Source organism: Notechis scutatus, chromosome 3 (assembly GCF_049901735.1).
Source record: "Notechis scutatus isolate UNSWTSFEM ecotype Mainland chromosome 3, rNotScu1.2, whole genome shotgun sequence".
Lineage (NCBI taxonomy): Eukaryota > Metazoa > Chordata > Lepidosauria > Squamata > Elapidae > Notechis > Notechis scutatus.
In genome coordinates this window covers 180,183,284-180,210,685 of record NC_142011.1, presented here as the reverse complement: position 1 = coordinate 180,210,685, position 27,402 = coordinate 180,183,284, and the positions used below count along the sequence as shown (strand labels likewise).

Genomic DNA, 27,402 nt, shown 5'->3' with positions numbered 1-27,402 from the left:
GTTGTAATGAATGGACATATGATAAAGTGAAACATGAATCTTTCCAAACGTAAGGAAAGTCTCATTTGTTTTGCACTATTTAGTTCTTGCACCTGATTAAACATTCACATAAAGGATTCTATGAGGATCAGAGACATGAAAATTATTAATTCATCTACAATCATGCAATGTACTGCTCACTGTATTATTTTGCTCATGACAAAGATCTGCAATTACCCCAGACTAAATTTTGCAAAACTGTACATTTCTATTTCAAGCAGGAAAAAGATAATATTCTCATACTATGGCATAAAAACTATTTAGGAAAATTCTGCATTCAGAGAAAATGGACTGCCATCAAATGAAACCCATCAAGATAATAACGAGAATGTTTGAAACTGAAGCCACAGTAAAGCCTAAGGATGTCTAACGCATGAGTTGTTACAACTGAGAGAAAGAGAAAATAGAAATGTGCAACACTGACTACAGTAATTTATGAAGCTGTTTATTCCTGGTATAAAAAGTATGTGCCTGGCATACTGTTGTACTTTAGGTTCTGGCTCTTTTGACTAAGGTTGGGCTAAGTTTCTCTCACTGGGGCTAGGACTGAGGAGAGGGTGGCACCTCTCTGTGAAAGATGCTTGGTTATAACTTCTGAATATCCACCCATAGGAAATTTAGGATTTTGATGATGGAGCAGAAGTTCCTTCCTCTAGACCAGTGGCTCACAACCTTTTGGGCACCAGAGATTCATTCTATGGAGAGAGCTTTTTCCATGGATTGGAGGAGGCATTGTTTAGCATGCTACCTGCATCCTGCGGATGCAACTTCACTTGTTTGCATGGCCCAGTTTCTGGCATGTGCAGCCTGGAGCTGGTCCATAGACCAGGGACCCCTGCTCTAGACCAAACAGATAAATCAATTTCTTCTTCCAAAGATTTCAGACAAAGGTTGCACTGCCATTATCTTGACCTCTGGGTCTTTGAGGTTTTCCCTGTCTTCATTTTTTATAGGCCTAAAATGTGCTATTGCAGGAGCATCAATGGGATTTTCAGCATGTCCTGGGCTTCTTGAGGCAAAGTATACAGTTTGGCAGTTTGTTTGTCACTCTTTGCTTCTCCTAATTGGTCTTAATGACTCAATTTTTGGGAAATATAGGCATGATGGGAGATGAGTAGATATCAGAAAGGCTTTGCCACCAGCAGGGAAGTCCTGAGGGTCTTTGAGGCTTAAGATCTTAGAATTTCATGTTACAGGAAAGCAAGAATTTTTCTGAAAACAGTAGCTTTTTGCTATTGCCTTTGCTCCTTGGTAAAGTTTAATTACTTGGAGATGCTGTTCCTGGAATTCCCAATCAAGCTGGAAAATTAAATCTCAGCTCAGCTAGAGGGGTGCTACCTAATGATATAAAAAGTAAGCAAACATATGTATAAGAAAATTACATGAAGGATGCTTAAGAGTAGCAGCTGTTTTCCAAGAAATAGGCCAATGATGCTAAGAGCTGGCATAGTCTAATTATTATTTCATATTGATGGCATTATTACTACTATAACTTCACAAGTTATATTACTGTTTTTCCAAATGGTATATATTGGACAGTTTTCCCAATTCAATTAATTATCCAGTTGACATGATCAAAGAAAAAAATTATACTATGTTTGCACTCAGGTGGGGGAAGCGTATGTGATATTTTACGATGAATTTTCTGAAACTCCTAAATAACAGAATCTGAGCTCTGTCTTAAAATCTGAAATTTAGTGCATCTTTTACAGCAATACTAGATGAGTTTTTTAAGAAAGATAGAGGCATGATCCTCTTGTGAAAATTTGTCATATTCTTTCCTGTTACAGTCTTCCAACTTTGTGTCCTCCAGGTGTGTTGAAGTTCAATTGCCATAAATTTTAGTTAGCTAGTATGGCCTTTGGGAACTAAATCCATTACAACTGGATAGCATATGATTACAAAAGGCTACTCTAAAATGACAATTCAATTCTTTTAGTGGTATAGGATTAAAGCTGAAACCCATTAAAAATGCAACAACACTGATTTTCAAATACACAAAAATGGACTAATCTCATCCTGACTATGTATACTTTATCCTTAACAGGATATTTTTTTACCCACAAAAAGGTAAAGATATCAACTTGGAGAAGGCTGATTTACATAATCAAAATTAAGTGGTATAAAGTTGCAGATTCTTCTAGAACCATTTTATTCCAAAAGTTAAAGTGTCCATTTGATGACAATTACCTTGTTAAGGAAAAGAAAGGAAAGAGTAAAATTGGAAGTGGTGGAAAATGTTTTTAACTTGTATGTTAGCTCACTTCAATTTAACATATTTCCACTGCATCTGTTGGTGTATTTTTATCTGTCTGACTGTTGTTGTTTTTTCATTCTTAAGCATAGTTATTTTGAGATCTACATCAGAAGAAGTTAAAATATATGTGAAAAAGAAAGCCTAAAAACCACCCACTCTACCTCTACTGGTAATTACAAACTTCCAATACCATTATCAGATTTGACATTCTGCTTTTTACAAAACTAAATTGGAGGATTATTTGTAGTGAATTTTGATCAGCTTTTTAACTGAAAAATTGCCTTTGAAATGTTTGTTGTTTGGAGGATCATCTGCAAGAAAAGCGCTTTTATATGTCTTAGGGCTTCTGTCCAAGGAACAATGAGAATGCAGGACAACACAGATAAACCTCGAGGTAGCCTCAACAACTCTTTGAAAGAATGCAAATGGCCAGCTGTCTGCAAGGTGCATAAATCCTTTCATTCCCTACCATCCAGTCAGAGCTGAAGAAGCTTCTTGAATGAGAAGCAAAACATCTTCAAAGAAAAATCAGAATATCCAGTTGGCTCTTGAAAAAGCACCTTTGGGACAACCATGACCTGGACTACTGAGAATCTCCATAGACATCTGGTATTTATGTTATTTAAGTTGTGATAACAATACTGATAAATAATCAGGATCTTGATTCTTTGATAAGACTATTTTTTAGACAAGTAAGCAATGGGAAATGATATTGTACTGATTATACATATAGGTATTCCTTGACATACGACTGGAATTTTTATCATAAATCATGGTGGTTACAAATCAAAGTACCTGACTGGACCCAATTTTATGACTCTGTTTATGGTGGTCATTAAGTGAATCAGTTGCAGCAACTGCAATTTGCTGTCACATGACTATAGAATGCTGCAATCAGATGTAAATGCAAGCTAATTGCCAAGTGTCCAAAATGCAGACATGTGACTGTGGAGGGGGTGCACATTTTACAATGGCTGTAAGTATGTTTTATGGATTGTTAAACATCTGGTCATAAGGACTGAAAATTTCTGAAAAAGATATTCTGCCCCAAATACTCTACATTTTTCTATTCATTATGAAGATCTCCAAAAGTAAATGAAATACTACCACTACTCCTTTTGAGCTGAAAGCTACTGAAATATATAATGATGCAGTTTTTTTTTTAATTAAGCCAAAATGTTCTTACTCACCCAACAGAAAGGAACGGTTCTTTTGATTCAAGTCTGTTAAATAAAATAACAAAAATAGTTAAATTTGCTGAAAAAATAATGCAATGCACAAGGTTTACATTGTATGCTGTAGCTACTCAAGATAAAGATCTTAGAATATCCAGGTCTCAATTCAAGGTCTCACAAAGGCCCAGTACCCCAATAATCCAAGTTAACATTCTGGAGTGTGTGCCTTTCCTCATTTCAGAACCATGATTTTGAAAGGAGCAGCTTATGTCTAGTTCCCTTACAAGAGATAAATCATTACCATTGCTAGATCTGTCACTTCCCAGATCAGTTTATCGAAAAACACACTGTGCTAACCCTGATTTGTCCATGGTGCCATCTCAGCTATAGTTTGGAAGTCCTCCCTCCCTCCCTCCCTTCTCTGAAACACAACATTTTTTCCACAGAATGACAATTTAAGCCTTATCTTCTTGCTAGCAGAGGTGTAAATAATCTTTTCTGACGACTTGTTACCTATGACCAAGAAAATCCAGGATCTGGTGTTAATTTTGAAGGATACTTTGAAACAATCTAATATTCTAATTTATTTCTTTAGACTATTGTGAGGGTCAAAGAGGTTGGAGAGATCTTGAACTCTTTGGTGGAAAACAAAATATAAATAAATAACTTTTCCAGAAGATAATCAAATCACCACTTTTAGAAATACGTAATGAATATAAATGATAAGATTTCACTAGGTTGCTAATAAATGCAGCTGGGTATGTGTTTCCCTGGGAAAAAAAGAAGAGATAATTTATGTGTGATGGCCTGTGGATAAAACTATAATTAAAAACAGTTTGAAATCCATTCTTATGAACTGAGATTCAATTTGCTCAAAATATGGCTGGCCTCAGTTTGACCCTCTTTGAGTGTAAATGGTTTCGAGACATTTGTGGTGATACAGTAAATTATTTAAAAAAAATGTTAAGCAAGGGAGGAACACAATTATCTATTGGCCTTTCATTTAAATTGATCTTTAAATTAGTAATTCAGTGCTTTGAAGCTAAAATAAAAATGTTGAAGTCAAACTGGTATATGGAAGAGTGTATGCTCTTAGAATGATATTTATGCATGTAGTATCCATGGTAACTCAGAAACTCAATTTTCTCAGAATTCTTCATGAACATCAATACTACATAATTTTCATGCAATTGTTACCCATCTCCTTTTTAATATAGACCAGCGTTTCTCAACCTCAGCAACTTTTAGCCTTGTGGACTTCAACTCCCAGAATTCCCCAATGAGCATTAATATTGGATTGAGAAACTGCACTAAACCATGAATTGCTAGAGCCTGCTTCCGATTTCTTTTGCTATTTCCTTTGGAACCTGATCTATAGTTGCTTCTGACCTCAAACACATTTGCCTCTCCTTTTCTGGAGGAGAAAAACACATTCATTTGCTGTTTTAGTTTGGCTCGATTCAGATCTGACCTCTGACTTTTTCAATTAACCATGTTCAGGCTGGAATTTGCAGGGCTCTGGCAGCAGCTACAGAGTAAAGCACAGAGTAAAGAATTGGGCAGAAACTGGGTGAGCTGGAATTTAACCAACAGTCCCTTTCCCTGTTTTGTTGTCCTCTCCTTTATCTATGTAATGGATCATCTTTATCGAGCAATTATCTGCCATACTTTTGAGTTTGGAACAATAATAACTGATTTAATAGATATTTCAGTAATAATTGTAACCATACAATTTGCATCAAGTATTTGCACCAAGACAAATTCCTTGTGTGTCCAATCACACTTGGCCAATAAAGAATTCTATCTATAATAAGCATAATTATATTGGCACGCATTTAGGGTATATGAGAAGACTGTATTGAAAAAAAATATATCAGGAGAATTATATAAATACCTTATTTTATTTTTTCCCTCCACTGGATGGATTAGTTTGTCTAATTATCAATGCCAAATCCAACCTGGAAATCAGATCAAGATGTGTCTGGGGTAACATGGTGAGCATCTGCTCAAGCACCTTCATTATTATTTTATTACAAAAGATGGGAGGGGTTACTTAGAATACAAAGTTATGTGAGAGTTGATAAAATGATCTGATGCTAGGATGTTTATTATGTTATAAGCTGACAGATGCATTCCTGAAAGTTTAATAGAATAGCTGCTCGGAAGACTCTTTTGAAATACTTCTGACCACAGAGGCCCATTGGTTAGCAGAGGTCTTCTTTGTATATTGTTCTAAACCATGGAACTTTTTTAAATATAAAATTGCATTGAAATAAATTGTTTCTGACACTCAGTAACCCTGGGAGCTTTAACCTGTACTAAAAGCAGTTGTCTGGAGACCCAATAATTCATATGAGCTCTCAAATATTCTTTCTTCTAAAATGAAAAGTGCAAAATGAGGTCTAGGAAATGAAAGAAGTAGCTACTGGCAGCTGGTCACTATTTCTTGCTTAACATGTCTGAGCCACTCCTACTCATGAGTAGGATAAAATAGATAACAGACTCCCATCAGGCAGTTCAAACTTATGTAGAATTGACCTATCTCATAAAATGCTTGGGGTGCTGAGTAATTAACTGAAATTGCATTGCCTCAAACATCTGAGGAACTCTATATGTGGCTGCAACTGTGATAAACCTATCATACATAGAGATTTCATTCAGGTGGCAAGAAGTTGAAGATTTAGATAAGAGTCATGGTGCACAGTGGTTAGAATGCAGTATTGCAGACTAACTCTGTCCACTGCAGGAGTTTGATCTTGATTGGCTCAAGATTTTACTTAGCCTTCCATTCTTTCAAGATCAGTAAAATGAGAACCAAAATTTTGGGGGGCAATATGCTGACTTTGTAAACTGCTTTGAGAGGGCTATAAAGCATTATGAAGCAATATATAAGTCTAAATGCTATTGCTATTATTTAATTTGTGAAACATATCTTTACTGCTTGAAATCAGCCAAATTCTAGTTCGTTTACAGAAATGTCAATCTTTAGGGGATAAAGGAATGGTGCCAGTGGGTATCCCTGTATATACGATTTAGGTAGAGAAGTTCTGAAAAAGGCTGAAAGAAGCATGGCAAGAGAGGTTTTGGATTGAAACCAAGCTGCAAGTTCTAAAAAAAAAAAAAAAAGAATGCTAAGAGTTGACACCATTTATTTCCAGCAAGACTTCTCTGCCAACGGGTAGCCGAATAGTCAGTTATTCAACAAAGGTGAATATTTTACCAAGAAACATTCACTAAAACTTCAAAAAACACTTCATAGGTTTTTAATCAATTGGATAGCTTACCTGTAGAGAGCAGAAAGTGGTCGCTTAGTTCCCAGCTTAGGTCTGTATGGTTTTGGCTCCCCTGCCATGTTAATGTCTGAAAATAAGCATGATGCATACCCAAATTAAAATGTAGCATTGAGAGAAAGAGACAGGGAGATCATATGTAATAATGTATAACAATGGAGGGAGTACTGTAGGAACAAGTTGGCTCTTTGTCTGCAGATAAATTGCTTTGGTCTCTCAAACTCTATATTCTGATTTATGCATAGATCAGACCTTAAGATCTAGTTCTTCTGGCCTAAAAAACAGAACATCCCTTTTGGTTTCCAGGAGAAAGTGGTGCTATAGATATTTCATTTGACTGCCAACATTGTCACCTTTCCCAAAATTCACACAAAATTCAGCGACAAAAAATATTTTTGATAAAATATTCAGAGGAAGAAAGCTAATAGATATAAGGATCTCTATTTTTCACTTTATAAATATATGAACTTTATATCATCAAATTGTACCTGTCAATAATTTTGACCTAAATTGTGTGATTATTATCTTGCTTCTTTTTTATTGTTCTGTTCAGACAAATATTTTTGGCAAAGAGAAAATATTATCTTCAAATGGGGAGAAAGATAGAGAACCACATAAGGGAGAATAATTATGCACTTGCTTATAAAACATCACAGCATAATAAATCACTCACAATAATTTTCTTACAAGCAGAAACTTTTAAAGGGAGTTCCCAAAATTAACAAATGGAAGCCTTTAATATCTATTCCTCTGATATTATTCTAACCACAAATTTCTATTATTATTTTTTTAAAGGGGAAAAATAAAAAATAAAGAGATGAAGATGGTGCTTAATTTCCTTCTATGTCACTTTGAATAATGAGCCAAAAATAAATAAAATAAAATAAATAACTAAATAAATATTAGAAAATCAATTTCAAACTAATATTTGTGGAGTTTGTGGTTGCATTCTCTGATTCTTTTAGAACTTGGACCAGTATACGATTTCACGTGAGTCTAGTTAATAAGTTATAATATCTATATACATTATCACGTGAAGAATTTAAATTAGTTGTGTTTAAATTAGTTGAATATATATTTACTAAATGAATTCATTTAATTTTTTTAATGGTTACAAATGGAATTTTATATTGAAGAACTCTAAGAAACCTTTTTCATCCATGCAGAAGTATCAGATTAGTAGGTGTTTCTCTACTGGTTGGTGATATGAAGAAAGAGACAAAGGTATTACTAGACGAACAAAATAATGATTTCCTTGGCTATTATGAATGTCACATTTCTATGCAGCAGAAATAACTTTGAAAAGATTTAAGTAGCAGATTTAAATCAGCACTGTTCAGGTCAGATGAGGAATAGGTAGATAGCATCTTAACTCAATAGTGATAAGATCTTTTCAATCTCATTTTCTGCAGTTTCTAAGCCTTATAAGACTGAGACAAACATTTGACAAACATATGAATCTGAGTCTTTATTCAGCTTTCTGCACAGATTTATTCTTTGTGTATAAGAACTATATATGTTTTGATTCTCATTACATGTCACTAGAAAACATTGATGGACAGTAAGAGATTGCTATATTTAAATTTATTCTTGCACTCCCTGTTCTAAAAGAAAACATTTCATTTGAATTTTCTCTTTCTGAACTTCTTCATTTTTCATTTATCTACCCCCAATTTATCTGGTTTTGATTCTTCACATTTCTATTGTTAATATGTACAACTACTTTGCATATTAGTTATTGTTATCCCTGAAATAAGAGGTTTAGTCTCCTTCTGTTAGATTGGATCGATGTCCTAATTTGCTCTACATAAGATATTGCTTTATGTTATTGTCTACTAATTGACATTTTCAGTCACCAATTTGTTTTGTTTGTCTTTGATATACCCTGTTTATATTGTTTTTAATTTGGTTGCAAACTGTCCAAAGTCATTTGTGAGTTGGGTGGGCATACAAGTTGAATAAATTAATAAGGTAGAACTTTGTATTTTGTATGTTCCATGTATATTCTGATATGTGGTTTGAAGAGTTGGACATAAGAAAAACGTTGGTATGATATGTAAATAGAGAACATTTAACTAAAAGACATTTTGCCTCATCAAAATATGATTTTTAAAAATTATGTGGGGGATTTGTTTGACTAAAGCCACACAGTAATGAGATTTTTGCAGGGTAAATTTAATTAGTTATATGATACACTGCACTTTTAAATAAATTTGTCACCTTAAAGGTTAACTGAAGGTTAAATCTTCTTCTCAGATATATCTGTGAGGATTTTAAAGCTATGTCATTAAAAAAAATCTAACAATTCTCTCAATATTATAATAAATGATAGCGGAATGTTTTTACCTGTGCAAGACATCTATATGGAGTTTGTGTACCATAATTACAATGGAAATTTCATCCAGTGACCTTTTATTATAATTGGTCCCTTCCACAGATTTTTAATATGGCAGTTTTAAGGTCACTTATTCCCAGTATACAAATTTATGGCTTAGTAATATGTTGAAAACATGCAATATTTATGAAATTGGAAGAAAAACTATTTTAGACATAGCATTAAACTTGGTATTTTTCCTCATATCAATCATTCTTTTTCAGTAAATATTTGATTATATTTTTATATTCTTAGGCATTAAGGATTTATATTAAGGATTTCCCAGAATTCAGAGGTCTTCTGGAAAACATAAAATTTTCATTCCCTGCCCCAATTTTAATGGGTCAATATGAGGCAAACTGTTAATAGACTTCATAATATCTTTGATTTTATTCCTGAATTAGTCAAATAAAATTTAACAATTTCCTCAGAGTTTAGATGTCTTCCAACATTTCTTTCATATAATGATGAACTAATCAGATGAGTGGTTGAGAAACACTGACATTGAGAACATGACACATTTTACAAAATATAGTGAGGTTGAAAAATTATAAGCCTGGGAATTGTTTTTAGAGTTGTTTAAAGTGTAAACTATTTTACAAACACCATTATTACCCTTTTGAAGTATAGAAGGCCAACAAGACCTATGGTACAATTCCACAAATAATATGGAAAACATAGGTGATGCCTGGAGAATTTTGCTCAGTAACAATGCCTTCTTTTTGTGTCTTTCTTTCAATTTTCATAAAATATTGTACACAAGAGCTTCGGTCATGTTGATTTCTTGAGAGCCTCTCATCTTCATTTTGTAATGTATTTAACTCCGGTTTTCTTTGACAATGATGACTCCATTCATTTCTGTGTTTTGCTGTCCAGTTTTAACAATGCTACCTATACTTGGGTTTGGAATAACTTAAGTGTTGGCCTACACTGTGGAAGGGAGTCTTCTGCAGTTTACATCATGGACTGGAGTATATGTTTTTGCATGATATGAAATAAAACAATATATGTAATCCTTTTATCCCCAAAATATTTCAAAATACCTGTTTTTAACTGCTTTGTTGTGTTGATATTTTTCTGGATTTTTATTATCTCCATTTAAAAGAATACTATTGGACTATTTGGCCAAATATTTATGTACTATTTCTCTAATTATTGATATCCTTTCAAATCCTATCAGAAAGAACATTAAAATATATTCCAGTAATAACAAAAAAATCAAACGATGCAAACATCAAGTAATTCCTCATTTAATTGGAGAATGGATATGACTTAATGCAATACACATACAAAACATCTAATATCACATAAATTATGGCCCGGCATTGTGGACCTTTTTTTTTAACATATATGGAAGTTCTCACCATGCTGAAACTAGCTTTAATTAATACTAACTAACTTACTGCAGATTGCCTGCTTTTGAGACCTTCTACCTTAAATTTTTGCACCATGTAATTTTATTTGAATTAAAGGTGTACATATTTTTGGCTAAACAGATATTTGTTTTTGAAATACTGAGTAATAAAAAAATCAAGATTATCTTTCACAGTATTTCTGATATCTATATAACAGAATTGCATGGATTTTCTACTGGAATTTAAGAGCTTAAATTGAAATGGTGTTAATACAATTTGATGTAACAGGTTCCAATTTGAAAATTTAGAAAGTAGAAAGGTTTATCAATATATTCAGTTAATAGCCAATACCATTTTATGAATTGTAAGCCATTGGTTTATATATTGTATTTAAATCTTTTTACTGTCTCAATGTACAATAAATGGTTGGCAATACTAGAAGACCAGATGGCATGAACTCTTTACTATTTATTGCAACGTCCAAGAAAAGGTCTCCACAAAATACACCTAAATTATCCCTGTATTTCAAGCTCTGATCCATATTTTGAACTGCAAATTTAGCTTCTGAGAATTTACCAAAAGAACTTGGGGGGGGGGGGGGGGGGGGGGGGGGGGGGGGGGGGGGGGGGGGGGGGGGGGGGGGGGGGGGGGGGGGGGGGGGGGGGGGGGGGGGGGGGGGGGGGGGGGGGGGGGGGGGGGGGGGGGGGGGGGGGGGGGGGGGGGGGGGGAAGAAGGGGGGGGGGGGGGGGGGGGGGGGGGGGGGGGAGGGGGGGGGGGGGGGGGGGGGGGGGGGGGGGGGGGGGGGGGGGGGGGGGGGCCGGGGGGGGGGGGGGGGGGGGCCCGGGGGGGGGGGGGGGGGGGGGGGGGGGGGGGGGGGGGGGGGGGCGGGGGGGGGGGGGGGGGCCCCCCCCGCCCCCCCCCCCGCCCCCCGGGGGGGGGGGGCCCGGGCCGGGGGGGGGGGGGGGGGGGGGGGGGGGGGGGGGGGGGGGGCGGGGGGGGGGGCGGGGGGGCCGGGCGGGGGGGGGGGGGGGGGGGGGGGGCCCCCCGGGGGGGGGGGGGGGGGGGGGGGGGGGGGGGGGGGGGGGGGGGGGGGGGGGGGGGGGGGGGGGGGGGGGGGGGGGGGGGGGGGGGGGGGGGGGGGGGGGGGGGGGGGGGGGGGGGGGGGGGGGGGGGGGGGGCCGGGGGGGGGGTGGGGGGGGGGGAGGTGGGGGCTACTGAAATATTAAAGAAAAGTCATTTCCCATAACTGACCGTACGTACCAGACAGGAAGATAAAAAGTTCCATGAAACTATTTTGCTTTTATTAGACCTTAAATATGTACCATTTAAAGTCAGATGCAAAGGAACAGTTCAAGGAATAGAGGCACCGAGGGCCAGGGATTCATTGAACATATATTTAGCTCAAGAATATTATTTTCATCACCAGAATTACCCTTTTACATGGAAAGCTCATGCCTACTTTCTCCCATTAGAGAAAGACACAGTTGCTGCTATTAAATCTTTAAGAAATGACTAAGTTTTAGTGATCAACAGCAACTCATAGTAATACTCACAAAATTCTCCTCAAATTCTGCTCATCCTTGCCAAACATCTGTGTCACCTCAACCTAGTTACTAAATATTATCCGTGCATAACTGAGAAAATAATATATTATGCAAGGAAATTGAAAAGAATGAAGATTTTCTCTGAAACGCACGTTGTAATTCTCATTACTCATTTCATTATGGTTACTTCTCTTTTTGTAAATGTAATTGAAGGAGTATATCTAGTGGAGAGACTGGCTTATGTTATCCCAGATATATTCTATGATAATGTTCTGCTTATAGGGCAGGATGGGCGAGTCACAAAAAAGTGCTTATGTGTGAAGGAGCCAATCTTACCCAAGTCTTGTAATGATACATCTCTGCCCAAAGTAATTTACAATCCTGTCAGTCTAAGACTTTAGAGCATTGTCTGAAGAATACAGCATTATTAATCCTAAAATTATCTGTAGTTTATCTGTAGTTAGGGTAGCCTTACTCTTATTCTAAATTGTCAAGTGAATTTAGTAGCACTTGACCATTACCAGGGGTGGGCTGCTACCAGTTTGCATGGGTGCGAACTGGTTATTTGTGCGAACTGGTTATTAATTGTATGGCCAGTTTGGCAAACTGGCAAATCCCACCCCTGGCTGTCCCTCCCCTCACAGAAGTCCCCACATGACCCACTTTGGTAAGTGCAGGGCCTGTGCAGAGGATGAAAAACATTTTCCGGCCTCCAGAGAGCCTCCGGAACCTGGAGAGGCTCAAGGAAAGCCTCCGGAGCTCAGGGAGGGAGAAAACACCCACCCATGACCCGTTTTTGCTCCCAGGGTGGTGCAGGAGACCGACTAGGCCACGGTCACCAGGGCTACTGCCACTCAGCAACTGGGCTGTTAACCAGTTGTTAAATTATTTGAAGCCCACCATTACCCTCCACAATCATGGCAGCATTCAAGTCCAATTATTGTTTTCTGCAAATGCTAAAGTTATCTTAACTCTCTAAGAAGCAATTCAGGAACAATTTCTGATGAAAAAAAATCTCTGAGATATATTATTGTCTCTATTATTTAAGAGTTCCAATTTCCTTGCTTGGTAAGTTTACATATTTAAAAGTTTATCATTTACATGCTATTATGAATTATACAATCAACCTTCTGCCAGTTTTACCATGTTATATAAACATGTTTGTAACTTATTTTTAAACAGTAAAAAAGAAAAGTCCCAGTAAAACAGAAGGTTTGTTGGCCACAAAATTGTCCTTGCCGATTTCTAAATATTGAATAGTCCTTGGCCTTGAGGAGCTGCTAAACTGCACCACATAATGAAGAAAGTTCAGGTTTATTTTATTTTATAGAACTTAATTCCACGTGACTTTGGGCAGCTTACCTTATAAAGTACAATAAAAGTATAAATAAATTTCTTAGCTAAAAATGACATTAATTAATACATATGTTTCCAATGATGATAGTGATAAGTGGATATACACAAATATGATAAAAGAGAATTTAAAACTGCCATCCTGACTAATTTTAAGTGAAGCTACGTTTCTGAAGTTAGAATTTGTTTGGGGTAGAAAATCTTAAGACAGTGTTAATTACTGTATAAGAAATGGACTATCAAAAAATTTTTTGTGCACTTCTAATATGTTTTCTATGTGATCCCCCCAACTTATGGTTATTATATTTTATTAATCATTTATGACAGGGGATATATAAGTACTAATTGGTCCTTTTTTCTCCATAACATCCTTGCTGTCCTCTATCTACGGGAAGAAAATCTGAAGTAGGGAATCTGCCTAATGCAAATAAACTCTTCCCTCGATTTTGAACTCTGTAGATCCTCCCTGGAGAAAAATCCAGTTGGTAGGTTTACATTCCCGTGGCTTAATGGGATTCAAATGTAGCCAACAATTCTATAGCTTCTATAATTAAATTTGGTTGGACCTAATCCATGCTGTTACTGTCATCACGTTTCCCATTTTTTCCTAGTGCCAATATGCTGTCTTCTCTATTCTTAATGACCTATCACTCAACAGAGAGATAGGTGGCATGTAAATTTAATAAATGAATAAACATCATCTTCCAGGCAGCAAAAACCCATACCTCAGATATAATGATGGTATATAGATAGTACTGAAATGCATTTACTGGTCAATTTATTCTATTCTATATTTTTATTTGGGAAAAATAGATATGTAATATTAAATCATGTAAATTAGAAAAATACAAAGCAGTTCATCGTTGAATCCAAAACCCTTCCCCATATCTCCTTCTTTTTAGAGATGTTCAACAAATATAATTCTATGGCTGATTTAGACAGTGGAGCTTTACAGCCAAAGTTAAAAATAATAATGTACATTTACTATTTCCATCAATTAGCAACTATAATTCTTCCTCTTTCAGGTGCCACTTACATGGGAAATGTTATTCAGATATAGGAAATTATTTAAAAGCATACTGCAAAGAACAGCTTTAGCGCTTAGGGATTTAGATTCAAAGCTCAGCCATTTTCAGTTGCACAGGTGTCCATTTATTAAAGGCAATTGTTTTGGAAAAGCCAATTATCTTGAATGCTTTATATTTTAGCTCTCATTATCTATTTGCATACAGCTGCAATAATTCATACTTAGTTGAAATTTAAGGATTTTTTCCCCTGATTACTGCCACGATAGTTTTAAACCAGATTTCATGAAATATTTATCAATGAACTAAATACAATTTAATTCATTCTGTTGAGGAGGCAACAATTTCTGTTTGAGAAATCATGTTACTTTAGCTACTGGATTAATTCAGAAATCCGAATTATCCTATTGTATTAGCTTCAAGAAAAAGCATATAGTCCTGAAAATAAAGCAGATCAAATCTGGCCTAGCATCTTTTTTTTTTTTTTTAGAACAGAGCAATGGGGCTACACAAGAAGGTTCCTCCATTCAAATTATGATTCAGTTCTTGAAATTACCATAGTGGATCAATATATAGATCTAATTAATTCCTGTAGTAACAGTGATTTGAACCTAAGTAACTCCTTCACACACTTTGATTTTCAACCCAAGAATTATACTTTTGGTTTTCTCTTTCCAATTTATGAAGCTATTGATTTCATTGGAATCTATCTATCTATCTATCTATCTATCTATCTATCTATCTATCTATCTATCCCATCCATCCATCCATCCATCCATCCATCTATTAAAAATGTACATAAGATACAATCAAACATGACAATGGGAGTTCAAATTAACTTTGTATTGATAACCCTACAAATGTGTTGAACTTTAATTCCTAAAAAGCTAACTGGGTATCAATAGTCTTGAAAGACTCACAATGTAATGTAGTGGTTAAGATGTTGAATTAAGACTAAGGAATCAAATTCATCTTCATCCAGGGGGAAAAAAACACTTGGCTAATCACTCGCTCTTGAGTCCATCCTAACTCACAGGGTGGAAGCAAAATGAAGTTCTGTATAAGCTGCTTTATGCCCTATAGCTCTTGAGATATGGTGAGATATGGGTTACTGCTATAAAAATGACTAGTAGTTATTATTTGCTATAAGGAAAAAAGTTGATACTGAAACTCTTATTCCTAATGACTGGGTGCTGTCATACTTTTGGATGGTTAAAATGTGACATTATTTCCTGAAATAACTTTAAAACATTATTCTGGGAAAAAATAACAATTGTAATTAATGTAATACATAAAGCTCAATGAGAGCTTCTGGCATTTCTCGTCTCTTGTAAATGGTGGTAGACTTTAGAAGAAAACCCTCCCATACCACCTCTTACAATACTAGGCAACACAGTATCAACAATAGAGACCTTCAAATTTCTAGGTTCTACTATATCATATGACCTAAAATGGACACCTAACATCAAAAACATCATCAAAAAAGCACAACAAAGAATGTTCTTTCTGCACCAACTCAGAAAGCTCAAACTGCCCAAGAAGCTGCTGATACAGTTCTACAGAGGAATTATTGAGTCTATCATCTGCACTTCTATAACTGTCTGGTTTGGTTCTGCAACCCAACAGGACAGACACAGACTTCAGAGGATAATTAGGACTGCAGAAAAAGCAATTACTACCAACCTGCCTTCAATCAAAGACCTGTATACTGCAAAGAGGGCTGTGAAAATATTTACAGACCCCTCACATCCCGGACATAAGCTGCTTCAACTCCTTCCGTCAAAACGACGCTATAGAGCACTGCATATCAGAACGAGACACAAGAACAGTTTTTCCCGAAAGCCATCACTCTGCTAAACAAATAATTCCCTCAACCCTGTTCAACTATTACAAAGTTGGCACTACTATTACTGTCAATCTTCTCATCACTCCTTATCACCCATCCCCTCCCACTTGTTACTATATGACTGTAACTTTGTCGCTTGTATTCTTACGATTTATACTGACTGTTTCCTAATATGATTTGATTGCTTATTGTACCCTATGACTATCATTAAGTGTTGTACCTTATGATTCTTGACGAATGTATTTTTCTTTTATGTATACTGAGAGTATTTGCACCAAGACAAATTCCTTGTGTGTCCAACCACACTTGGCCAATAAAGAATTCTATATCTTGGAAATTTTTAGCCCCTTTCCAATATTCAGAAATTCTCTTGGATATAGGTTAAACCTGAAAGTGTTGAATTCCAATTTGCATAAAAGACTGGAGTTGTCTTTTATGTGGATTGGGGAATAGGGTAATGAATTGGGGAATAACTGCAGAAGGTGTCAAATCATGTCAAATGCCAGTTTCTACCTTCCTCCTTAAATCTAACCATAGCTGGCTATATTGCTTATCTCTTACTATCTGTTACCTTTTCTTTAAGAAAGATGACCATTAGAAATACAAAATACAAGATATTGACAACCAACTCTTTCCTTTTTGGAAAATTGAATTACAATTTTGATTCTGTTGTCTAGAACTTAAAAAAAAATTAAGATATTTTTATTTATAGGAATATTTGGCTTATAGACAGATTTTTTACTTTGGATTCTGAATGCTGAGTTTTTCATTTTAACTTCAATAGTGCACTTTGGTTTCTGATTGTTTTTATTGATTTTTTTTTTGCATTTTTAGTCCCTAATTTTCAGCTGTAATGACAAACATATGTTGGACTGATCCGGCAGAGTAGAAATTAGAGTAGAAGCAATCAATAGTATTAAAATTCAATGGGTCTAATATTCAAGCAACTTGCATAATGTCAGGATCTACTGTTAAGTATTCCACATTGTCTGGATTGCATCCAAGGTTATAGAATAGAATAGAATAGAATAGAATAGAATAGAATAGAATAGAATAGAATAGAATAGAATAGAATAACAGAGTTGGAAGGGACCTTGGAAGTCTTCTAGTCCAACCCGCTGCCTAGGCAGGAAACCCTATACCACTTCAGACAAATGGTTATCCAACATCTATTTAAACATTTCCAGTGCTGCAGCATTCACAACTTTTGGAGGCAAGTGGTTCCACTGAAAATATGAAAATAAATAACAGATAGTCCCCCTCCCCATGGAATAGCACTATGCAAGCAAATTAACGAAGGGAATCAGCTGTATCGTTTTCATCTTTGGCAAATGTGACATTTAAAGAAAATTACCAGAATGTTCTTAATGCTTAGGAGGAAAAAAAATCATAAGATTTCAGTGTTTTAGGCAAAACAAGGCTTGGCAATCCAGGATTTATTATTAAAGTTAGGATAAACAAATGAGTTCTTTAATGCAACTATATATACTATTCAAAACAATAAATGCAGAAGACCATTTCATAGAATGTGCAAATAATGGAAAGTATCTGGCCCAGTTTAATCTTAAAGACTAGGAAAGTATAGGGAAATCTGATCTTACATCCTACTTTCAAATCAATTTTTTGGGAATAGAAATTGATTGAGCACAAAATAACTGGCATGTAGCTGTAATCCATTGGTCTTCCAAACAGGATATTTGGATTTCTCAAAGTGGCCACACCCAAATTTCAAATGAATTGTGGAAGAGAAAGTTGATTGCTACAGTTACTTGAAGACAAAGAAACATTATGAGGAGAGGGAAAGGGGAAAAAAAGACAAACGGACACAAACACAGGCTGCCCCAATGATACATATGCTGCTTGAAGATAGTTTGCAGTTGATCAAGAATATGGCAGAAAGGTGATCAGCTGGAAAATTCTGGCTCAAACACATGTTATCTTTCTCTCTCTTTCTCCTCTGTCCTGCTTTAGTATTTATATTTACCAACATCTGTCTGAGCATAAGTTTAGATAATGTTTTTGATTAAATATCTCATGTTTATGAAGTGTAATGAGGAGATGTAAAGAAAAATCTTCTATTCTACAAGGCTGTAAATCTGCCATATTTACTTGGAAGATATTCCCTCAAATGCCTTCTAGCAATGAGTTTGAAAGTGAGGTGCTCCCATTTTTTCCCCCAGTAGGTGCCATATCTTTAAAACAGGTTGTAATCAGGCAGATCTATAACAGCATATAGTAGTATCTTCCAGATGTCATTAAGGATTCGCTTTATAGGGGAGATGAGTGACATGAAAATTTAATATTTTTAAATATGTACATCCAAGATACTATTGTGGTGTCTGCTTTTATCCATCATCATCGTAAGCCATCATCATCTTCCTCCACCTTCTTCAGTGGGAAAACTGCTACCTACAATCTTTAGCCAAAAAGCGTGGGCTTTTTTGTATTTTTTTTAAAGTAAGAACACTAAGACAGAATGAACTAAATTTCAGAAGGTCATTTTCAATGACAAAGTATAGCCTGATCATAATTTTATCTCCCATCATATTGTGGCAGGTATACAAATAACTATGTCTTACTATTTTCAGTGTTGTCACTTCTGAATTCTTACAACTTCTGTAAGAAAACTACTGTCTTCCAATAACTGTGAAAAATGCTAATATCCACAGGGCAGCCTATTTAAACAAAATCTACATTAACGAACTTTTAAATTATGGGATCCAGACTTATTCATACTTATAGTAGATCCCTTAATTAATTTGAAAGATGACTACAAGAAGAATTTTACCAATGACAAATCCCCATTTAACTTCATTTTCATGGGTATTTCCCTGGAGTCCGCACTGCTTTTTCATGCCAGAAAGAAATGCTTAAACGGTGATAATTTTATTGCTATTACTCCAACTATTTTATCTATTAAATTTTCAGCATGCTGTTTGAGATTTTTGACTGAAGTTTACTAAGATCAGCCTCTTTAATCAATGACATTTTAATAGCAATCTGTTTAAGGGTTTCTAGTATTTTGCTTGTTATCCAGGAAATCATTCCTTGCATTCTCATTTAAGCAATCTGCTATATGGTGGCCTGATAACCCATATCTATATTCATAACATCTGTTTTCATTTTATCTTTCAGCGAAATTTTTTGCCCTCATTTAAATGCCAGTTTGGGTTTCTAGTTTTAATTTTTTCTTGTGTGAAGCCAGACTATATGACTGATTTTAGTGTATAGTTTTTGTCAAATATACCCTGACAAGTTTCTATATTAGTATCCATGTTTCTGCCAAGATTGATCTAAGATTATGATTAAATTATGCCAAATGAATCCTAAACGGCTTTCTTCCAATAGTCCCAAATTTCTTTACAAAATAAGCTAGCCCTTAAGAGTGAGCAAATGATGAAAATAAAGCTCGTGTAGCAAATAATCATATATGTAAGTTAAAATTGTCTTTTGCAGGGTTTCTATTCTATTCCACTTTCAGCATCTAGGTTCTCTTTGTGTGGTACCATAACATTTTAAGACAGATGCTGCAGAAAAAGCTTGGTATTATTCAGTGCAAAGACAGAGATCAGCAGTGGCCAGTCTCAAAGTTTAAGCTGCTGCTGGCAATGTGGAAAAGATTAATGGTCTTTAAAAGTGCATGATTTCCCCACAAGAGTCCTTTTGTTGTTGAATGGAGCAGAAAAATGCATTTTTTTCATGATCAGAAGCACTTTCTGCTACCCGGAAAAGCATATATAAAATAAATGATTAAAAAGTTGACAATTTTTAGACGGAAGATGCTCATTTATATTAATCATGCATTGGCATCTACTTGTCTTTCAGTCTAAAATTTCTGTTTACTTTTTAACCATTTACAAAACAATCCCACTTCAGTTACATCATTTCTGTAAGAGTGGATGAAAGGACATCCCATTGAACTCAATGGCAAAACTTGATTGATTGATAGCACAACTGACTTTAATTTTAATAATATTAGTTTCAGTCTTGAATCTGACTCAGATATGCAAAAGTAACTGGGTAGGGCCTGCTTTTTAGTTGTGGTATTATTTTCTTGAAGCACAAAATCACAAACCAAGCCAAACTGATAATGAAATGAATTATTTAATCTCTTTTTGCACGTTCAGTTCTCCTCCCCTCCCCGTCTCAGTGTGTTTCCTTCAGAAGTAATGCATAGAAATGAAGACACTTGAACTTCTACCATTTCTAGCTTCCTTAAGTCAATTTTGCTTAACAGATGGAAGAAAAAATGATCCCGCCTTTTTTAAAGGGCAAAACTCCTACCAAATCATTATGTTCTGAATAATGAACACTGAACTAGTATGAACTTGCATTTGATCTCTATTTCCTTGTGGCTTTTATAAAGCAATCACTTGCTGATGGTTTCCATAGTAACAAGGGAGCGTATTTATTATTATTACTCCTCTTAGGATTTCTCCTTCACCTAACAATATTGGTACTATAGAGTAAGCTCTGAAAATCCTACTTAGTACAAAAGAAACTAAGACATAGTTTTCAAATTAGGAAACATTTCCCTTTCTGTTCATGTGCATTCGCTCTCTCTTTCTCCCTTTCTCCCTCTCTCTCACACACAGACACAAACACACACAGATCCAAGCTACTTACATCTTTGGTGTCTTCGCTTGCTCTTGTACATAGTCATTCTGAAAAAAAGGCTGCTATTCAGAAAGCAATTTTCTCCAACACCGAGACAAAAGAGACGCTCTGTGCTTTGCAGTGAGGCAGTTGGCTCATTCAGACAAGGTAACCAGCATCTCTTACTGAATGCCAGGGTAATACCATTCTCCTCAAAACTCGGGGAGATATTGCTGCTCTCCTACCTTGCATGCAACTTGGGGGTAAAAGGAACCTTCTCCTACCCACCCGTTCCTGTACATTCAGTGCTTCATTTGAAAACCCATGTAATGTAAAGAAACATATATTAAACGGTATTCCTTTTAATATTGCAATACTGGCCTCGCATAAGATGACTTCATTGTTTTTTCTTGGAAGTCATGTTTGTAAAAGGAAAATAATAGACTGAATAAATACACATCTAATTAATAGCTGACTTGCTCATGGAGCAAGTTTTTTTTTTTCCCAGAAAGAGAAAAACATAGATCTCTCAAAACAAAAAGAACTAAGATTAACTAAGTATTCACCTTGGAAAGACTATTGTCTCACAATAGCATTTTCAAAAATAGTTTTTTCTTGAAATATCAGTAATGCAGAATGCTAATGTAAAATATCACTGCTCATATGGAATCAAAGCAAATAAAAGCCCACAGCTGTATGACTGAGTATACATAATCAGGAACATATGTTCATTAATTCCTATTCATTTCTATATATTTCATTCCTGAAGTTGAAATATTATTATTATATGGTTGGTGGCACTGTGAACCTGATGTTTAAGACTGGATTTGACATTTTTATCCACCTATTTCATCCTTTCCAAGGACCTGGGATAGGCAAATATTGTTTGATGGTGTTAAAACTATCATCACAGTAGGTAAGCTGTTCCAAGTAAAGTTGTCTTTTGCAATTGACATTTGCAATGCCAATAGTGTTCAGACCAAGTTCCAAATGTTTTGAGATTGCAGACAAGGCACCCATTACTGTTGGTTCTATCTTTGTTTTCTTTTGCCACAGACTTTTTTAGTTGCAGGTCTTTGTGTTTTTTTCTTTTGCCACAGACTTTTTTATTTGCAGGTCTTTGTATTTTGTGATTTTATCCAGTTCTTTCTCTTCTATTCTTTTGTCACATCCATTATCCAGACATTACTGTCTTTCAGATATTCTTTCAATGCACCTTTTCTTCTTCTTCAGCTACCTGGTATATTTGCAACATTCCATGCCCACTTATACTCCTTGGTAAGTTGAGCCTGTCAACATTATTGCATGGATAAAGGGCATGATTCATTTTCTGATCTTCCTATATCCAGGGCTTTTAGAACTGCTTGAATTCAGTTCACTATTCCAATTGTGTATTTAATGACTAGAATTTCACTAGTGTTAATTGCTTTGATATTTCCCACATTGATTTTGGACTTTAAAGTCTTCTTCACTCCCATGTGTTTGTTACCTTCTTGATTTCAGTGTGCTTGATGTTGTCACTTGAAGGATGCCCAGGCATCGGCAGCGATTGTCCTTGTTCAGTCTCTTGATGTTATCTTATAGAATGTATCATTCCTTCAGTTTCACTATTTTTCTGCTGTTGATGGTAAGGGTGGCACATTTGTCCAGTTCAAACTCTATTGCATCTTGGCTATACATATGGATATTGTTGAGCAGTGATTCCATTTGAAAATGATGGTGGTTTTCCATAGTTTCAGATTGTCCATGTATAGATGGAATAGATTTGCAGTTATTTTTGATATTTGATAGCCATGGCCTAAATTGTTCATTATTGTTTTTGATGAGGAATGAATGCAATGACAGACAGTAGTGGTGATCGTGAGTCTCCTTGAAGATTTCTCTCTTGATATTAATCTCTCCCAGTCTGTCATCACTGTCCTGTAATTCTGTTTTCTATTTTGTCACTGATCTTTGCACAAAGCTTCTAACATTTCTACTGTTATTTCTAGGCACTTTATTTTCCAATCATGTGCAAGGAGTCAAATGCGTTCTTGTAATCAATCTGAACTACATTCAAGCTGGTCTTCCAAATCATCTTATTAATTAGGGGCTGATTTTTTTTGTTTCTCTGCTGTTGGGCAGTTTCTTGGAAGAAGCTTATTTTCAACATGATGCTGTTGGACTGCACCAGCCACAGGTAGCAATTTGAAAGTTGTTGGTTAGCAGGCAATGGCCTGTACTTGCCTGGGTCTTCCCCTTTTGTTGGATCTTTCATTATCAGGTAGATTTTGCTAAATGTTAACCAACCTTCAGTTTCATCCTCTTGCAGTACGTTAAACTACTTGGCAATCAGTAAGTTCAGACCAGTCAAATGCTTCAACTCAAACCATGCAGTTCATCTTCACATATGGTGCTGGCCAAGTCTTGATCTTCCTTGCCCCTTTCTGCATCATTTCTATTGTTGTTATAAGTACTTTCATTTGAGCTTATTTTTTATTCTTATCCACCTCAGTTATTCAAGTTGCATTCTTACATCTTTGTGTCATAGCTGTGTCAGGAACTGTTGACAAGCACTGTTTTTTCCTTGTCAAGTGGTTGGTTCATTGCTGTCTCTCCATAGATGGGTTGGTAGAAATGTACTGATTTGAATGAAATTGGAGATTCTACCTATAGGGTCCAATTTCAGCTAATCTTCATGATTACAGCTGTTATTTTTTGCTTTATTATTTCCAATGTTTCATTGAGCTCCCATGTTTCTAGATGATAATTCTTGATCAGGTATTCTTTGGTTTTCTTGTTCTTCACCTTCAATTACATTAGTTGGTTTGTTTCTTGAAGTAAGCTGGTACTTATATTTGACATTACAGTATTGGTATATTTAAATACTTGTGCTTTTGTGTAAAAAGCGTTGCAAACAATTTCATTTTGTGCTATTCTAGGTGCTGAATTATTTTTGGTTCAATTCAGCTTATTTTTTAGTTTAGAAGACTTTGTTTTTTCTGAGGACAAGGTGCCTGGTTTGAGAATGAAAATGATTCAATAACTATTCTAGATTTTTCTACTGCTAACTCTCTCTGGTTTGCTTCAAGGTCTGGACTACTTCTGACAAGGTTTCAGTTTCTTTGTCCTGGGTAGACCTTTGCATTCTTATATCTTTGAAATGGTAGACTATTCCAATTCTGCTTCTGTAAATAGTTTATTTTGTATTATAAATTGATGTTGATCTGCTACCCTCTGTTATTTCTGATTCTGGATGTTGTTGATTTCAGAACTGATTCATTCTTTTCAGGTATTCTTGGATTGATTTGAAATAATAGTAAAAATATTTTTTTGTTTTTGGACTCAGTATATTTGCAACAGGCAAACAACTTTTCTTCCAGTAGCCCTCTAGCTGTTGGCCTTGGTTGTATAGCCAACAGTCCCAAGTCCCATATCTCAATTGCCATCAAATATCTAGGAACTCCAACAACTAGAATGTTCTTTATTGATTTGGGTGATGACCAATATGATACAGGTTTCTGTAAATTACATCCCACCATTGTATATATTTATAGAAGAGGCGCTCTTCACTTGACTCCTCTGATAAAATCTGTCCAGTATGGTTGAATCTCTGGCAAAACTCTCATCCTCCTCAGAGCACACGCGTCCTACAAAAACATCAAAGCAGTGCCTCATTGGGGGTTATTTTATTATTATGGTTATTAGTTTGATATAGTGGTTAAATCATCAGGCTAAAAACTAGATGACTGTGAATTCTAGTCCTATCTTAGCCACAAGTCCAACTAGTGAGCTTTGGACAATCACATTCTCTCAGCCATAGGAAGGAGGCAAAGGCAAACCCCTTTTGAAAATTGCAGGTGCTGGCCTAGGCAGTGTCCAAGAAATGGACACAATTCAGCAGCAGTTATAATGATTATTTATACTTTATACTTTTCCTTCTGTTATCAGCTAATTAATTGTGAAAGAGTCAATCGTTCATGAGAACTATTAGTGTACATTTTGTGCCTTTAGCTAGGTCTTCAGCTGATTACTTAAATCTATAGTGGCAATTTTGCCTCTATAACTCCATTTTGTCTGTTTACTGTCACGAGGATCCAGCAGCTAACAGTGAGTGTATCTGACTGCCAGGAAACTCTCTTTTTTACAAGAGAATTGAACAACTCAGCATCTTTTTACTTTGCTCTTGTTCACTTTTTGTTGTTAACTCTCATCTCCAACTAAATCAAAACTATTACATCTACTACAAAGGGATACACATTCAGTAGCTGAAGCAGTGTCTTAAACTTAACTGGAGAAAAATTCTCAAGAATGATAACAGCAATTTGGAGAAAAACATGTACATTTTATTGTACCCTCCAAATACAGTGAAGCGGTATTTTTTTTAAAGGCCACTTGTTTTTTCCACTTGATACTACGAAAGCAGAGGTGCTAATGTCAACGAAGATGCTTCTTATTGCTTGCATCACAAACCAATACACCAAGGACTAGCATCAGAGGCTTCGGTAGGCTTAATGTGGAGTTTGCAGCTAGCCATAATGATGTCAAAATGACTCATTGTGACATAAGCTGCACTGTGATATTGTAGCAAATACATAAGGAGTAGAATTTGCATTGCAACATATGTATGTACCCTTTACTACCCAGTGGATGTCCATATAAACTTGCTATTGCCTGGAAGATAGAATAGAATAGAATAGAATAGAATAGAATAGAATAGAATAGAATAGAATAGAATACTTTATTGGCCAAGTGTGATTGGACACAAGAAATTTGTTTTGGTGTAAATACTCTCAGTATACATAAAGAAAAGATACATTCGTTAAGAATCAAGAATCATAACATACAACACTTAACGATAGTCATGGGGTACAATCAAAAATCAAATCATACTAGGAAACAGTCAATATAAATTAGAATTAGTTAGAAATAACAATTAAATTCTTTATTACTTTCAAAACTGAGACTTTAGCCAATTTTGAAAATTGACATAACTTCTTTTAGTCCTAACACTGACACAAAAATGCAAAGCTATGCATCTTTTTATCTTCATAAGCCGAATATGTAGAAGGCCCTGGTTACTTCTGTTCATTATAGTACCATATTAACAAATATTAACAAATATTAACAAATATCTGCTAGCCAGAGGATAAAGTAAAAAAAAAACCTTAATTTATTCTATCAAAGACTTTTCCTGAATTACAGTATCTACTGTGGTTGAGTATAGCCCTGCAGTAGTTTTATCACTTCAGAAGCCAAATTCGTTTTGAATTGTTTGAAATCTTGAAAAAAATGAGACAACACTTTTCAACTGGTAGCACTGGAGGACACAGGTATTTTGCGAGCTTTTATTGTGGTTTTCTCTGTTCCCAAATGGACAGAATCTCAGCTGTTCTTTCATATTTTTCTTCAATAGAGACATTCAATACTGTCTATACCAGAGCTAAATCAATCAGTGATCAGGAAGTATGTATATACATTTATTTGCAACCATAAACTGTAGCAAAATTCATATAAAATTACAACAATCTGTATCCGTTCAATACACCTCTTCTAATATTAACAGCACTATTTGTCAGCAAGTGCTTTCATATCTTTCTTGCGGCCATTGCAACAATGCAGCTTGTTTTGTTACATGTTCAGCTACATCAGTCAAAAGAAAAAAAAAATTCTTCTAAACCAGGGGTAGTCAACCTTTTTATACCTACCACCCACTTTTGTATCTCTGTTAGTAGTAAAGTTTTCTCTAATTGCCCACCAGTTCCACAGTAATGGTGATTTATAAAGTAAGGGGCAAATCCCCTACCGCCCACCATTAAAGCTGGAATGCCCACTAGTGACAGTAGGGACCAGGTTGACTACCACTGTTCTAAACTAACCGATTCAGTTGGATTAACAATGTCACGATCAATCTAACTCTAGGTTCTTGATATAATTTGAAATGTAATGGATCAAATCTTCCTTCTGTGAGTAATGATCAGGATGTTATTTTTTAAGTCTTTTGTAATGGCTCACAAATCTTAACAATTTGGAAAAAGGAGTTTTTATAAATATATCTTTAGGAATATTGATAAATTCTAAAGCCATAGAATATGGTGTGTTTTTATAGGATTTTCTCCTTTTTGATAGCTTTAGAAAATTAAACAAGAATTGTATCAGGATACGGATTTGGTTCATCACATTTTCATAAGACTGGCTATATATATTAAAAGGGAATGAATATTCCACAAGTGGATGTGTATAAACCCTGAGAGGCAATTTATTCAATTTTTCCTAGTTACCATTTCCAAATTGATTATTTCATGGGCTTCATACTTTTTCAGAACTCATTAAATGAATTCATTCTTCTGACACTGAAAACTCACAAAAAAACATCACAAACTGTAATCACATGAGACTGAAGCTATAACCAGTTGTAAATATAAGACTATATATACCAAGCACCTGAAAAGTGATCATGTGACCAGGGGATGGGGCCATTGTAACTTTGGGTTATAATTAGATTTAAAAAGTCTATTACAATTTAGAACTGTTGTTAAATCATCGGTTATAAGTTGAGAACTACCTGT

The 27,402-nt window shown here is 35.7% G+C and overlaps 1 protein-coding gene across 15 annotated transcripts in view; it reads right to left on the bottom strand.

The window, feature by feature from the left end:
* Positions 1-27,402, bottom strand: part of RALYL (RALY RNA binding protein like) — a 231,740-nt gene that overhangs the window by 35,874 nt on the left and 168,464 nt on the right. For 13 of the 15 annotated variants that reach the window (XM_087961955.1, XM_087961964.1, XM_087961957.1 and 10 more), the window contains 2 exons: positions 6,756-6,831; positions 3,487-3,519 (listed from right to left, as the gene is read on the bottom strand). In XM_087961955.1, the coding sequence (XP_087818081.1) occupies positions 3,487-3,519; positions 6,756-6,831 (109 nt within the window). Of the gene's footprint in view, positions 1-3,486; positions 3,520-6,755; positions 6,832-20,884; positions 21,042-27,402 lie in introns of those variants that run through there. The other 2 variants (XM_087961965.1, XM_087961963.1) reach the window with 1 other exon arrangement.